Source organism: Rana temporaria, chromosome 7 (assembly GCF_905171775.1).
Source record: "Rana temporaria chromosome 7, aRanTem1.1, whole genome shotgun sequence".
Lineage (NCBI taxonomy): Eukaryota > Metazoa > Chordata > Amphibia > Anura > Ranidae > Rana > Rana temporaria.
In genome coordinates this window covers 51,722,022-51,739,243 of record NC_053495.1, presented here as the reverse complement: position 1 = coordinate 51,739,243, position 17,222 = coordinate 51,722,022, and the positions used below count along the sequence as shown (strand labels likewise).

Here is a 17,222-nt window from a genome sequence, read left to right as displayed (position 1 = left end):
TATTTATATTGCACAAAAATCCAGTGCAAAGAAAAAGTGGTAGAAAGTTTCGAAGCCTCCCCACATGAAGAAACAATTCTTCCAATAAAGTGTTCAAAGGTCAGACATCACCTCCCTATAGAACAGTGGTTCTCAACCTTTCTAGTGCTGTGACCCCTTGATAAACTTTCCCAAGTTGTAGGGACCCCTAGCAGTAAAATTATTTTCATAGCGTGCGTTGTCGGCACCCAAGGCAAGGCAAGTAATTTTACACCCCTAACCCAAGGACATTTAGCGTTCCCCGAGTCCCTTCCACTCGTACAGTATTAAAACTCCTTATGGTACATTTTAGGATGTACCAGTCTTTCACTTTGTTCTCCATTCTTTCCCTTTTATCTCTCTCTATCCTAATTTCTTGCCCCCCCCCCCCAATCCCTCTCTTTAGCTGTTTTTCTTTCTTTTCTTTTTTCTCTCCCTTTTTCTTTGTTCCTGTCCCTCTTTTCCTCTCCCTTCCATGTATTCTCTATTTGTATTCCTTGCTGGGGGGAGTGGCAGTGCTGATGGGAAGTTGGGATGAGTGGCAGTGCTGGCGAGGAGTTGGGATGAGTTGCAATGCTGGGGCGAGTTCTGATCAGCCAACTTAGGTGCTCTTGATCAATCATCTGCTGATCTGAGAACTGTAGTGGGGACTTTTAATGGCAACTATAATCACAGGTAGTGTTACGGTGTCTCAGACTTTGTGGTGTCTCGTAGCAGTGACACCTATGCCGAAATCAGGAGATGGGGTCTCGTCCAGCCCCTCCCACTTCACCTTCCTCACCAGTCAGCTAACCTCTAGTCTCTGCCCCCCAGCCATGCCGTGAACTGAATGGGCAGCTACAAAGAGGCTAAGTGGCGGCCGCAGGCTCCAGGGAAAGCTGCAAAAAGGCTGGGAGAGCAGTGCGGGCTTCAGGAAAAGCCCACGATTTGGTGACCCCTGAAAAATCATCATTCAACCCCCCACTGCCATATAATCAACACTCCCCAGATGGAATGGCTGCCTTTTTACAGCAGCGTTCACGCCTGTGTCTTTAGAACAAATATCCAACTGCAGGCATACAGAGCCCACTCGGTATCCACTTCAGAAAATAACTCCTAGATGGGTCAAACCTGAAGTAAATAAAGCTCTCCAGGAGCCAAAGAGATGCTGTTGTTACCCTGTCCCCTGAGGAGCTTTAGGCTGGAGCCAGAAGTGCATTAATAAGAAGTCTCATTCATACAGGGCGCTTACATGTGGAATCCATGCAGGGCCTTGTTTTGCCGGCTCAGGGATGTACAGGTGTTCTGGCAGTCCTATTGCTGTCTATTTGGACACATCAGCTGCATGCACACAGCTGCTGTGTCCCAATATGACATCTGTGTGAATGTGTTTTGGGGCCTTGCACTCAAACTTGAATGGATGTCATATTGGGAACAATGGCTTTGCAGGTGCAGAGAATGAATACCAGAGCCAAACAGCGAGTACATGGTTTCTCTTGAGTGTTTTTAAAATGTTTCAATTTGGCTAAAGACTGCCATAAAACTGAGCATATTTCCTAAATATTTTTTTTTTTATCTTTTTTTGCAGTTGATTCTAAAGCAATTGATCAGAATGCTAAAATTTCACCTGAGACACTGAAAGGGCTGAAGGAGCTTGGCCTTTTTGGCATGCAGATTCCTGAAGAATATGGTGAGTGTTGGGCTAAATGTTAACCATTAAACATGCAGATTGATGTGGTTATGAAAACAACATTTAATGGTATTTTCAAATGCGTCTTGTCGGAGTACCCAATTTGTCTGATCTGATGAATAAGACCACACAAACATGTACATTTGGCTGCAAAAATGGAAATCTGCTTTAACCTCTTGTCTGAGGACACTTTTTTAAAAATCATATTTTTTTTTGCTAGAAATTAATTTAGCCCAAACCAATATATATTTCTGAAAGCCATCTTGAAGGGCCCAGAATTCATAGTTATGACAACAGCCACCCACTTCCCCTTCTCTCCTCGGCTTATGCTACATCCACCACCCTGTGTTCCACGCCTCGCAGTGGAGCCGTGTTCCCTCAGCGTATGAGATCACCCTCTGGAGCTTCCACCTGCCGGTCCCTGCTAGCAGTGTTTCCAGCTGTCTATCGGCTCCTCTCCTCTCCACGGCCATCCCACCACTCCCACTCGCCACCGGAGCTTTGGTTTAATGCATTTGACCCTCCATCCGGCTCTGCATATACCGGTTCTCCCTTTACTTTGGAGTAGGCTTGGCACATGAGGAGCTTAGTTTACAACTGCAGCATTGCTCCTTACAGCTGGTCCACACTTCACTGCCCAATGAGGTACTGTCACAGTGGTAATTATGTTGCATAGCTGTTCCATCTATGCAAGGAGATTTTAATTGTTGGTATTCATCAACTATACAGCTTTAGAAGGAGGCGCTTTAGGTTGTGAGTTTAGTGTAAACCTTACATTATGGCACTAGATTTATTGCTCTCACGCTGCTGGTAACAGCGATACCTGTGGCACATTTTGTTTATATTTACATGTGCATGCCTTGTGTTGTCCATTTGCATTGGTGTGTGTATGGGGGTAAAGGGGTGCTGTCAATGTTTTTTTTTTTTTATTTATTTATTTATTTAAAGGATGAGTTCACTTTTTGTAACCTTTTATACCCACATTCAGTGTGTAACATGTTCCGAACGGACTGGCCCCCCACACCTTCCCTCTGTGGCAGCTAGCAAGGTTCTTCTCCCTCCCCGTTGGCTGTCGCAATTCAAAAAAACAATGGCCGAACGGGACTTCGCCCACCCAGTCGTGTCACTGATTGACAGGGCTCTGTGCAGTTTTCCTTTTTACAGTAGTGGTTCTCAACCAGTCTTTAACCACTTCCCGACCGCCGCATGTACATATACGTCGGCAGAATGGCACGTACAGGCACATTGGCGTACCTGTACGTCCCTGCCTAGACGTGGGTGGGGGGTCCGATCGGGACCCCCCCCCCGCGACTTGCGGCGGTCGGGTCCCCTCGGGGCGCGATCCGGGACGACGGCGCGGCTATTTGTTTCTAGCCGCTCCGTCGCGATCGCTCCCCGGAGCTGAAGAACGGGGAGAGCCGTATGTAAACACGGCTTCCCCGTGCTTCACTATGGCGCTGCATCGATCGAGTGCTCCCTTATATAGGGAGACTCGATCGATGACGTCATTCCTACAGCCACACCCCCCTACAGTTGTAAACACACACACACACAGTGTACACCAAATCCTACAGCGCCCCCTGTGGTTAACTCCCAAACTGCAACTGTCATTTTCACAATAAAGAATGCAATTTAAATGCATTTTTTGCTGTGAAAATGACAAAAATCACAAAAATGTGTCAAAATTGTCCGAAGTGTCCGCCATAATGTCGCAGTCACGAAAAAAATCGCTGATCGCCGCCATTAGTAGTAAAAAAAAAAAATTAATAAAAATGCAATAAAACTATCCCCTATTTTGTAAACGCTATACATTTTGCGCAAACCAATCGATAAACGCTTATTGCGATTTTTTTTTACCAAAAATAGGTACAAGAATACGTATCGGCCTAAACTGAGGAAAAAAAAAATTTTTATATATGTTTTTGGGGGATATTTATTATAGCAAAAAGTAAAAAATATTGCATTTTTTTCAAAATTGTCGCTCTATTTTTGTTTATAGCGCAAAAAATAAAAACCGCCGAGGTGATCAAATACCACCAAAAGAAAGCTCTATGTGTGGGGAAAAAAGGACGCCAATTTTGTTTGGGAGCCACGTCGCACGACCGCGCAATTGTCTGTTAAAGCGACGCAGTCCCAAACTGTAAAAACACCTTGGGTCTTTGGGCAGCAATATGGTCCGGGGCTTAAGTGGTTAAGTACCCCTAATGGCAATGTTTGGGGAATTCCTCTTGGATAAAATTGATGTCCAAAATACCAAGCCATTGACTCTGATTTAAAGCTCCTGTGCAAGTTAAAGGAAAAACTGGAAACATGGCCTGTTTTACATTACTGTCCCTCTTTTGAAAATGCTAGTTGTCTGGCTGTGCCTGCCTTCAGTATTTTTGAGTTTTCAGACCCACAACAAACATGGTATAGTAAGTAGGGTTGTCCAGATACTGATACCAGTATCGGTATCGGGACCGATACCGAGTATTTGCGGGAGTACTCGTACTCGCGCAAATACCCCCGATACCTAAATAGAATACTTCCCCCCCCCCTTTCCCCCCCCCCGCCGCTGCCGCCGCATCGCGCCGCCGCATCGAGGGACATGGCTAGAGGGACATTGCTGCATATGTGAGGGACATGGCTAGAGGGACATTGCTGCATATGTGAGGGACATTGCTGCATATGTGAGGGACATTGCTGCATATGTGAGGGACATTGCTGCATATGTGAGGGACATGGCTGCATATGTGAGGGACATGGCTAGAGGGACATGGCTGCATATGTGAGGGACATGGCTAGAGGGACATTGCTGCATATGTGAGGGACATGGCTAGAGGGACATTGCTGCATATGTGAGGGACATGGCTAGAGGGACATGGCTGCATATGTGAGGGACATGGCTAGAGGGACATGGCTGCATATGTGAGGGACATGGCTAGAGGGACATGGCTGCATATGTGAGGGACATGGCTAGAGGCACATGGCTGCATATGTGAGGGACATGGCTAGAGGCACATGGCTGCATATGTGAGGGACATGGCTAGAGGGACATGGCTGCATATGTGAGGGACATGGCTAGAGGGACATGGCTGCATATGTGGGGGACATGGCTGCATATGGGGGGGGGGACATTGCTGCATTTGGGGACACATTTAAAAAAAGTATCGGTATTCGGTATCGGCGACTACTTGAAAAAAAGTATCGGTACTTGTACTCAGTCCTAAAAAAGTGGTATCGGGACAACCCTAATAGTAAGTGATGCTAAAAAGCATCACCATTCTTTATCTTTGTACTTGATTTAGGTCATTGACTCGGTTACCTTGCAGTGATGATGATATGATTTGGCTTCAAAGCTGCCATTGACACTCTCTCAAAAGAAATGACAGCCTACATACTTTCCTTGTGGCAGAGCCACTTTAAGTTCTATAAATATACTTCTTGCAGCACAGGTAAAGTAATATAAAGCTTCATAAACCCAAAGATAAAATAACTGAGTTTACTGGTACAAATGAGCTGATGCATACAAATCCTTTAAAAGTTTGTTTCTATTTATTGTTACTCTTTTAAAAAAAAAAAACACAAATAAAAACAAGATATTTTGCCATGGTTTAAAAATATTCTCTCAAATTTTAAAATAAAGAATTTCTAACATATTCATAAATCACATAACTTGTAGTGTATCTTTTGAGATCAACATGGTCTGCGTTTCTTATATATATCCTCTTTAGGACCATATCTTGGGATCCAAAAGGAGAGTTTACCTGGCTGAATGGAAGCATATATTAACATATCGAAATTACATTACAATACATATAATATCATCACTATTTACACATCTCTGCACCTACAAAAATTGCAACACTGCAAATGCAGGACGTGAGGAGGGGCAAAACACACTCCTGATGCAGACACTGGGACGAGAAAGCCCAGGATGGACCCACACGCATGCACGGTCCCCAATACCTAAAAACAAATGCACTATATAAATATACAAGCATTTAAAGCATAGCCAACTAAAATTGACACCACAATTGTCTATTCACTACTGTACAGGGGACATACAAAGTGGGGTATCCAGACTATGCTTGATTATAACACTTAAAGGGACACCATTAATACACCCAGTCTCTGAAATCGATTACATGTAGTATTATACAGTTGTCCTCAAAAATTTGCATACCCTGGCAGAAATCATGACATTTTGGCATTGATATTGAAAATATATTTTATTTAGGGATAGTGGTCATTTTAAGCCATTTATATTATCATAGTGATAACAGAAATCACCTAAATGGCCCTTATGAAAAGTTTACATGCCCTGGACTGTTTGGCCTTGGAACATTCAAATGGCCATTGAAGGTTGTGGCTGTTTAAATTGCAATCAGTGTCTGTATATGAATTTTCATTGAATTTGTTGGCTCTCACATGGATGCACTGAGCAGGCTATATACTGAGCATGTGGAGCAGAAAAGAACTGCCAAGAGACCTGTTTATAATGATGGAAAAGGATATAACAGATATCCAAAGCCTTGACAATGCCAGTCAGTACTGATCAATCACTTATTAAGAAGTGCAACACTTGTGGTTCTCTGAATACCAAGCCATGGTCAGGTAGACAAAGATTGCAGCCACAACTGCCATCAAAATTGTTGGAGATACAAAGAAAATCCCACAGGTAACCTTAAGAGAAATACTGTGTGCTCTGGAAAAAAACTGTGTGTGGTTTCAAGGAAGGAGCACAATATGACGACACTTGAACAAAAATGAGCTGCATTGTCGAGTTGCCAGAAAGAAGTCTTTACTGTGCCAATGCCACAAAAAAGCCCAGTGGCAATATGCCTGACAACACCTTGACACGCCTCACAGCTTCTAGCACACGGTAATCTGGAATGACGAGACCAAAAAAGAGCTTTATGGTCACAACCATAAGCGCTATGTTTGGTGACAGTAAACGGCGATAAGAATACCATCCCCACTGTGAAGCATGGGGGTGGCTCATTGATGTTTAGGGGGAATGTGAGCTATAAAAGCATGGGGAATCTTGAACAATGTTGGCAAAATGAATGCAGCATATTCTAAGAAAATACTGGCAGACAATTTGCACTCTTCTGCACGAAAGGTGAGCAACATGGGACATAGGCACAAGGCCAAGTTGACCCTCCAGTGGTTACAGCAGAAAAGGTGAAGGTTCCGGAGTGGCCATCACAATCTCCTGTCCTTAACCACTTAAATTCTGGGGACCTAACCCACTTCCTGCCTAGCCCAATTTTTAGCTTTCAGCGCTGTCTCACTTTGAATTGCAATTTTTATCATATTTTTTTCACACAAATAGAGCTTTCTGTTGGTGGTATTTAATCACTGCTGTTTTTTTTTTATTTTTTGCTGAAAACATCTTGAAAAAAAAAACAGTTTCATAGTTTGTTTATAAAATTTTGAAAACAGGTAATTTTTCTCCTTCATTGATGTGCGCTGATGCGGCTGCACTGATGGGCACTGATAAGCTGCACTGATAAGGCGGTACTGATAGGTGGCACTGATGGGCACTGGTAGGTGACACTGGGCAGCACTAGCAGGTGGCACTGGTGGGCACTGGTGGGCAGAGACAAGGCAGCGGCGGCTCTCTGTGTGATGTCCCTCTGACAGAAGTCCGTGATCAGCTTTTTTTTTCCCCTCATGCAGCTAGCGTAAGGGGGGAAAAAAACGATTACCGATCTTCTGTTTACATCACGTGATCAGTTGTCAGCTGACAGCTGATCATGTGGTAAGGGGCCGGGACTTGGTGCTCGCAGAGCGCGCCGCGCACACCCTGCAGGGACGCACTGACCTCTCATGCTTGGGAGGACGTCATATGTTGCCCTCCCAGGAATTGGGCCTGTGCTGTAGCCGTCATTCGGCTTTAGCACCGGTGGGAGGCAGTTAATATCATCAAGCCACTCTGGGGAGATCTCAAATGTGCGGTTCATGCAAGATGACCAAAGACTTTGCATGACCTGGAGGAATTTTGCCAAGACAAATGGGCAGCTATACCATCTACAAGAATTTGGGCCTCATAGACAACTACTACAAAAGACACTGTCATTGATGCTAAAGGGGGGCAATACACAGTGTTTAAGAACTTTTAGGCCTGGTTCACACTGGGGCGACTTGTCAGGTGACTTTGTTGTTCAAAGAAGTCGTTTCCAAGCTGCACTGAAGTCGCGATGTGTGGAGCTGCTTCAAATTCGGACGATTTTAAAGCCAACCCAGTGTGAACTGAGCCTTAAACAGGGGTCAATCAATTTGTTTACTTGTTACCATGTTTTATTTTAAGATTAAGCCATTCTGTTGTGACCTACAGTTTAATAAGAATCCAATAAGGCATACAAAAAAAAAAAGAAGTGTTTTTTACCTGCTCGCTCATGATCTGTCCCAGGGTAGTACACCTTTCAACGAAAATAAATATAGGCGTACTAAAAAAGATTCTACAAATCGGCAACATGTCCTTCCCTAAAATCAGACTGCGTCACTGTTGAACACTTACATACTCTTTCCAACATCCGTGCCTTTTTTTTTTTTTAAATCAGAAAAAAAAGATTTATTGGGCCAAACAAAATAAATTAGAGTACAAATTGCAGATCCCACTCAAAAGAGCAGCATACATTCCAACTGTAAGGTAAAAACAATGTGAGCATAGAAAACAATGCATTGGCACCAAAAACAATATGAAACATCGTGACAAGAAAAAAAACAAAAAAACATTGTGCCGGACCGCCTAGTGGAACCCCGCCAGTCCAACACAATCGAACATAAGGCCAACAGGCAACGAAGTAAACAAAAACATCCACAGTCTACACGCTCAATTGAACCTGCCCCCTCTACTAACAGATGGCTTGTACATAGTATACCTGGCCTGCTCACTGAATACCCAAGGTAAAGTCCATACACTACTCAAATACAAGTACCTCTCAAACTTGTAGCAGAACTAGTTGCGGGGGAGCAAGCTCTGGGGTTTCCAACCAGGCCTTCCATATAGTGTGAAATTTCCTGGCTACATTTCTATGCGGATATGTTAAATGTTACCATATAAGGATGTAATTAACTTGATCTATCCATTGTTTTTTGGTCGGGACATGTGGGGATAGCCAAAACCTGACCACCAGCTTTCGAGCTAGATATAATAGTCTAATCACCGCTATGATAATAGGGTGGGTGTATACTTCTTCATCTACTGCTCACAGGATGCATATCAGGGGGTCCAAAGAGACCCTAACTTGAAAGACAGAGAATAACCTCAGTGACATCACCCCAGTATCGGTGTAACCTGTGACAGCGCCACATCAGGTGAATGAGAGACCCCTCCGCCCCACAGTGTTTGGGGCATATAGATAAGTCCCTCCTTCCCCAGCGATGCAGTTGGATAGGCGTGTGGTAGGCCCTATGCAATAAAAATAAATGAGACAGTCTATGTGATTGCAATACGGCGGTGAGTGGACCTGCCTGCAAACATATTTCCTGAGTTTCGCCATTAATGTCCCCCAGGTCCTCTGTCCAGCCCCTTCTACTCAGTAAAGTCGCAGAGTCCTGTATGGATGCTAATAGACATGAATAAACATGAGATATTGGATATTAGGTCCTTTGTCTCCTGACCAAAAAAGACATTGTTTATCGAAGAATGATTGGTAAGTAGGAGAGTAGAGATCCTGCCCTGAGCTTGTAGAGCATGTCGGACCTGAAGGTACCTATAAAACTGCTGTCTGGGAGGTTAAATTCAGTCTGTAATTCAAGGAATGATTTTAGTACGTTTCGAGTATACAATTGGGCAATTTTTGTAATTCCCGCCAGCTTCCATGCCTGGAAACCGTGAAGTTTGAATATTTCTGCTAGGTTAGGATTGTCCCATAATGGGGTATCATTAAGGAATCCTGAAATCCACAAACTAGACCTAACCGCAGTCCAGAGCCTTTTCAGGACAACAGTAGGCGCAGTCTGTGGCAGGTGAGGTAACCCCGCCTTCAGACTCGCCAACACCGAGGTGTCCTGTGTTCCCGTCCGCAATAGGGTCTTGATAGAGTCGGAGTCGCCCATGATCCCCAAACCACCTAGGTGTTGCAGCTGGGAGGCATAAAAGTAAAGCTTAGTGACGGGAACTGTGGCTCCTCCCTGATCTTTACCATACTGCAGAGTAGAAAGACTAATCCTAGCAGCTCTCTTTTTCAAAATTAAAGATCTTAACAGAGTATCAATACAGGTGAACCATCTACGGGGAATTATGCATGATATACAACAATTGAGAGCACCAAACCATTTTAATAAGGTTTATCCTTCCTATGACTGATAATGAGAGTTTGCACCAAGTGTTACACCTCATTTGAAGTCTTTTGAAAAGGGGTAAGAGGTTTTTTTCAAGGTAAGTCATTGTATTGGCTGAGACCTGCACCCCCAGATACTTAAATGAGGAAACTACCCTGAGGGACTCTGCAGCAATCGGCAACAAAATCATTGGATCATTCACAGGTAAAAGTACAGATTTACTCCAGTTGATGGAGAATCCTGACAAGGAGCCAAAGTATTGAATCACCATAGCCTTTGTTAGGAAAGTATCCATATCCCCCAAATACAACAGTGTGTCATCCGCGTAAAAGGGAGAACTTCTCTGTGCTCAAACCCCTTTTAAATCCCACAATAGATGCAGACGCTCTTATAGTAGCCGCCAGCGGTTCAAGGGCCAACGCAAACAACAGGGGTGACAAAGGACACCCCTGTGTCGTGCCCCTAAAAAGAGGAAAAGAGTCCGCAAGGTCCCCATTGACGCGGATCCTAGCCATGGAAGCTGCATAAAGCAACCGTATCCATTTAATAAAATGGTCTCCCAGTCCAAAGCGTCTCAGTACTTCCCACAAATAAGGCCATTCGACACATGTCAAAGGCCTTGGCCGCGTTTAAGGAGAGAATCGCTCTCTGGCCCGGGTTATCGACAGGTATCTGAAGGTTAAGGAAGAGGCGTCTAATATTAAGGGCAGTGGATCGAGAGGGGATGAACCCCGACTGATCTTTGTGGACTAGTTTGTGTATGACTTTAGCTAATCTGGTAGCTAGCACCCTTACCAGTAATTTCACGTCTGTTGTCAATAATGAAATTGGCCTATAGCAATCCGTGGTAAGAGCCTCCTTACCGGGTTTTAATAACAGAACAATTATTGCCTCATTCATAGATGGGGGTAAACTACCCTTTTCCAATGCATCCATAAATACCTCTTTTAGATTCGGTAGTAATGTGTCAGAGTAGCGCTTGTACACCTCCGCCGGCAAGCCATCCGAGCCCGGAGCAAGCGCCAAGGCCTCCAGCATCTCATCAACCGTGAGAGAGGCATTTAATTGTTCCACATCCGAGGCTGGAAGTTGCGGGATTCGGCACTGACCTAGGAAGGAGTTAATTTTCACTATAGTGGGCGAGACCTTAGAGGGAATACACATCAGCATAGAAATCCCTAAAAGTAGACAATATCTCTGCATGAGAGGAGAGCAGGACCCCCGAGGAATTGAAAATCCCCTCCACATGGGATGATCCCCTCTGTGACCTCACCATCATTGCAAGCATATGACCCGTACCCTCTCCTTCCTCTAAATATTTCTGTTGGAGAAAGAACCTTTTGTTTTCCGCTTTAGTCAGAACCAAATGTTTAGCGATGTGTTGGGCTTCATGCCATGCCCTCTCAGTATATTCAGAAGGGGAGTCCACAAAAGCAGACTCAGCCCTCTCAACCTCCTAAAGAACAGACCGTTCCCAAGCCCTGGTCCCAGTCTTAATGGAATTTATAAATTTAATAAATTGACGCCTCAGGTAAGCTTTCAGCGCGTCCCAGAAAATGCTGAGACTAGTGGAGTGTTTTTTTTTATATGGATAAACGTAATCAGATTAGCGTAGATCGGATCAGGGCTGGGGAAGAGCTGCATCCGTGCCTTTAAGATGAAGTCATGCATATAGGTGCCTCTAAGGATAACATAGATGGAAGTAAGCAATTTTACACAGATAAATGTGCGCCAAATATAAAAATTCACCATCCTAATTTGCCCCCAGGGAGAACCATAAACAGTCTGTTAATCACTAGTTACGCCCATCAATGACCCACAATGCAGAGTATATCCCTTAGTGGTATCTTAGAGTTGTGCTAACTATCTTCCCTCTTCACATGTCCACTCAATGCGCCAGGTTCAAATTGGCTCTATTTTCATATGTCCTCACTGGCCAAGGACGTCATAATCCACCATAAGGACGCCACTCATGTGCATTAGGTGCATTGCTCCGCCATGCTGGAACACTGGAAGATCGACCCAATCCGCATGTACAGGTCAGAAAGATTGCGGCTTGAGAGTAGCGCTCAAGTGCATGCCACAAAGGAGAGGAGACCACCCCAAAACATCCCCACCCAGTGTAACCCCAGGGTATTGACAAGCAGTGGAGACAGAATACATACCACATAAACCAAACAATAAAATAGAACATAATTAAATGCAAAAATAAATATTGCAAACTATGGGAAAAAAGATTCATACCAACAGACTGCTAATTAGGAAACATAGGTCATTACCATAAATAGCTATTGTTAAGCTAATTATCCAACCCCAGACTTAAAGCAGAAGCTGCCATCTTGGCCCCATATATGATCTGCAACTGCCATGATGCTGCCAATGTGATCAGTTATGACACCAGTAATTTAATGGTTTGACAGTTTTGTTGACCGCATAAACAAATGTGACCGATACTTTTTTTTTTTTTTAAACTGTTAAATTAATGGGTTTAGTTCTGCTTTAAGACAAAAGTGCCTTCAGAGAAATATGATCTTCAAAATAGTACCAAAAAGTTACAAGAATGGTTTGCAGCTGAGAATTTTTAATTGAGCCTGTGGTGGGAAGAGGCTTTTAGGTTATAAATCCACCTAGCCTCTTACTAGAGGTTTCCCTTGTCATAATCGCGACCCCCTTGGATCTTCATATACTCTATCTAGTGCCGCAAAACAAATAAAGGAAGAGTCATAATTATGCTTCAATCCAACATTGGAGTATATGGGAGTACATAATAATCCTTTCACGGATATCGTATATATGATGATAAATTCTGCACCATAAAGCTTCATGCTGTATGTGAAAAGAACACTACAAGTCTACCTACTGAATGGATACGGTTAATATTAATAAGCTGCATTTCATATTTAGCTAAATATTTTTAGAAATTACATTTTTAGTTCTGACCATAATAATGAAATGGTGTTGAAAACGCTATACACCTTTAACGTGCATGAATTAACTTAATGAACAAAGCCTAATGGGGGAGATTTACTAAAACTGGAGTATGCAAAATATGGTGGAGCTCTGCATAGAAACCAATCGCCTTCAAGGTTTTATTGTCAAAGTTAAAAAAACAAGTTGATGTTGCCTTTTCTTTTTTTTTTTTTTTTTTTCAAAGCTTTATTGAGCCATTTTTTAGAGGTTGCATTTGATCAGCATGTGTCAACATCTAACCCCAAGAATTCTCATTTAGCAGCATGAACAATCGCAAAGCACATTTTAATCATATTTTCCATTCTAATAAAAGTATACTTGTGCTAGACCATTGCATCCCCAAAACCATAAGAACAAATCACAGACAACAAGCTATAGTTAGAAGCTGATTGCCTACCATGTACAGCTGCGCCAAATTTGGAGTGCACTGTTTTTTATAAATTGCCCTCAATATGTTCGAAACAGACGTGACTAATCATTTTTTGTGTCGTTGTTGCTGTTGGTTGCAATTTTATGCTGCATGTGTTGTTGTGTATTGCATGTGATTCTTAGTAATAATGACACGTTTAAAATGTTTTCTTGCAGGAGGACTTGGGTTATCCAACACTATGTATGCCCGACTGGGAGAGATCACCTCACTGGACGGTGCAATTGCTGTGACTCTGGCTGCTCACCAGGCTATAGGACTGAAGGTACAGATTTCTGTATCGTGGAATTCCCAACTCCACTGTGACATCTATAGATACTAGAGCAGAAAACTTGTGGCAGTCACATGGGCAGACTTTGATTATTTTGATGAATGATAGGAGCTCAGAAATCCACCAGCAGCTGTGTTTTCTTTCCAATATTGATGAAAATCCCACTGTACCTCTTGTTCCCATAGTGAGTGGAAGAGTTCACCTCATTGGACAGTGCAATATCCAAACAGCAGCTGCATCTAATTGGAGGGGACTGCAGCCTCTTATCACTTATTTCTGTGATGTGCAGGCTCCATACAATCGCATGTTTCTTTCTTTTTTTTTTGTGGCCATTTTTTATGTTAAGGTATAGGAGCAGATGAGTAAAATTCCAACAAAATACATTTGTAGTTCGCTGTCTGTGTGCCCAAATTCTAGCTGCCTTTTTGTGAGTAAATGTTAAATTAAAAGACACTATTAAAAAAAAAAAAAGCCTCCAGTCAGGGGCCATAAAAGAGCTACTTACTGCCAAGTAAGCTAGTTATATTGGTCAGATTGTGATATGACCGTTTTCAATGAATGAGCCTTTATTTTGGGGGAAGCACTTTAGATGATTTGGGAAAGTCCAGCTCTCCTATCGGATAGTTCATTGTAGAATAGTCGACAAATGTTGACACGACCGATAGATGTGATCAATAGGGATGGATCTTAAGCCTTGTGAGTACTTTCTGCTCTGTTTACAATGATCATTTTTAACAAAGTTAAAGTAGTAGTAAACTCACTGCATTTTTTTAGCTTGCTATATTAAGCACAAAAAGAAAGGAAAAACAAAACCAACAAAAATCCCCAGTTAGCTGTTTATTAAAATTCTTACCCCACATTTGCCGTTTACAACTTTCAGTGTTGCTCGCTTCTGCTCTCAGTGCTGGCTTCCCTGAAATTTTGATCTTCACAGGAACGAGTCAACCGTGGACAGTCCAGTCATGAATCAGTCTGTTAGTTTGAAGGGAGGAGGAGGAAGAAGCAAAGGAGTAATGCATTGTCATCCTAGCCTACAGGCTATTGATGCACAACTCTAGTCCCTTCAGAACAGGAATAGATGAAAAATCTTCTAATGGAGACACTAGTTCTTGTGACAACCAGGGATTTACTTTCTGTTTTGGCTTTGGGACAGAAAGTGAATGAAAATCTCCACATTGAGACACAGACAAAAATAAAAACCTGCCAGTTATACCGCCCTTACAAACTTTGTAATATCACATTAATTGTCCTTTGGATTGTATTTCTTCATAGCATGGGCACCTGGTGTTATGCTGCATAAACCAGACTTTAATATTGGGAAACTTTGTAGACCTTTTATTATTTTGGTTTTTATTTTTCAGGGAATATTGATTGCTGGCAATGATGAGCAGAAAGCAAAGTACCTGCCTAAGCTGGCATCCGGGGAACACATTGCAGCTTTTTGCCTTACAGAGCCTGGAAGGTGAAGTAGATTAACTACCAATATAAAATGGAGGGAATATGGTATAATGTGTTTGTTTTCAAAAGCAACTTGACATACAATAGATTACTTTGTGTTAAGTGGACTGGGGCAAACTGCAATTCTCATTTGGGCTGTTATAGGGGTTTTTGGACCCTTGATGTGATTACATTTGGATCGCCAATTCAATAGAAAAGAAGGGTATTTAGGACTTAAGATGAGGCATGTGAAAAATATTGGAAAATTAATCAATCATATTTATTTAACATATGCACATGTCATAGCACATCAAACATGTACTGTACAGCAGGAGAAGTTTCAGGAGGCGGAGTACCTACAAGAGTCTCACCTTGCAGGTAGCAAGATACCATGGGTTATGTAGTCCTTAGAAACTGAAATTATACCGCAGGGGAGCAGCTGCAAAGTGTGCAGGGAATTCAGGATGTTGTGGAAAGAGATGGCCAGCCGACAGGCAGCACTCACAACATGAAATTAGATTTTACAAGTACGTTTATATTGGATTGTCAAAAATAACTATTGTTTGTATTGCTATTACAATGCTAAAGTTATAAAATGGAAAGTATATGTTCCGACCGTAGAACTCCTTTAACCACTTGCCGACCACCCACCGTCGTTTCACGGCAGCTGTTTGAAGAGGAATATCGTTGTTATGGCAGCAGTTAGCTGCCAAAACCCTGGTATCCTCTTCTTCAGCAGGCGGTTGGCTTTCTGATAAAAGTGGTCCCTGCAGCAGATTTGCCACAAGATCACTTTTATCGGTGGTGGGAGAGGGCCCTCCACTGTGCTTTGGTGCCCTCCACCGCTTACCGGAGCCACCAGTGGAGTCGATCGGATCCTTCTCGGTCTGTGGTATGGAGCCGAGTGAGGGGAAGATGGCCCTGGCTTGGCTCCATACTATTGCAGGGCGGAAGCGGCGTCAAAACGTCACTTCTGCCCATAGCTCTTAAAGGGACATTTTTTTTTCCAAAACATTTTTTTTTGTGTAAATATGAGATCTGAGATCTTTTTGACCCCAGATCCCGTAGTTGGCTGGATCACGCAGATATACTGCTGTAGAATGGCTCTCCTGGGAAAAATCCCATACATATATGGCTTTGCCCAGGAGAGCCACCAGATTGCGCACATCGGAGAACACGATGCGTGTGGCCAGCAGGCGCGTTCACCGCTGGGCACGTGCAGTCGCATGCTCAAGCGGCAGAGCAGGGGTTTGTGTGTTTGTGTGTGTGTGTGTGTGTGTGTGTCTAAACACATAAGTCTTTGTGCTGTCAGAGGAGAGGAGACAGATTGTGTGTTTCTACAAAGTAGAAACCGCGATCTGTCATCTCTCCTAGTTTGTCCCATCCCCCCACAGTTAGAACACACAGGGAACACAGTTAACCCATTGATTGTCTTTCCCTGCTAGTGACATTTACATAGTAATCAGTGCATATTTATAGCACTGATCGCTCTGTAAATGTCAATGTCCGACCTGTCCGCCGAAATACTGCAAAAAATTGCAGATTGCTGCCATTACTAGTAATAAATAAATGAAAATGCTATATAAATGCCATAAATCTTTCCCATAGTTTGTAGATGCTATAACCTTTGCACAAACCAATATAAACTTTTATGTGATTTTTTTTTTATTTTTTTTACCAAAAATATGTAGAAGAATACATATTGGCCTAAAATGAGGGGAAAAATTGTTCTTTAAAAAAAATTATTGGGATATTTACTATAGGAAAAAGTAAAAGATATTGGAGTTTATTTACTAAAGGCAACTCCACTTTGCACTGTAAGTGCACTTGGAAGTGCAGTCGCTGTAGATCCAAGGGGGACATGCAAGGAAAATAAGACAGCATTTTTGCTTGTACATGATTGGATGATAAAATCAGCAGAGCTTCCCCCTCATTTCAGATCTACCCCTCAGATTTACAGCGACTGCACTTCCAAGAGCACTTGTAGTGCAAAGTGGATTTTCTTTTAGTAAATCAACCCCATTGTGTTTTTTTTCCAAGATTGTCGCTCTTTTGTTTATAGTGCAAAAAATAAAAACCGCAGGTGATCAAATACCACCAAAAGAAAGCTCTGTGGGGGAAAAAAAATGATGTAAATTTTGTTTGGGTACAACATT

At 42.8% G+C, this 17,222-nt stretch overlaps 1 protein-coding gene across 1 annotated transcript in view; it reads left to right on the top strand.

Moving 5' to 3' along the window:
• Positions 1-17,222, top strand: part of ACAD9 (acyl-CoA dehydrogenase family member 9) — a 101,793-nt gene that overhangs the window by 27,762 nt on the left and 56,809 nt on the right. The window contains exons 3-5 of the mRNA XM_040359357.1: positions 1,586-1,687; positions 13,517-13,623; positions 14,991-15,091. Coding sequence (XP_040215291.1) covers positions 1,586-1,687; positions 13,517-13,623; positions 14,991-15,091 — 310 coding nt within the window. The remainder of the gene's footprint in view (positions 1-1,585; positions 1,688-13,516; positions 13,624-14,990; positions 15,092-17,222) is intronic.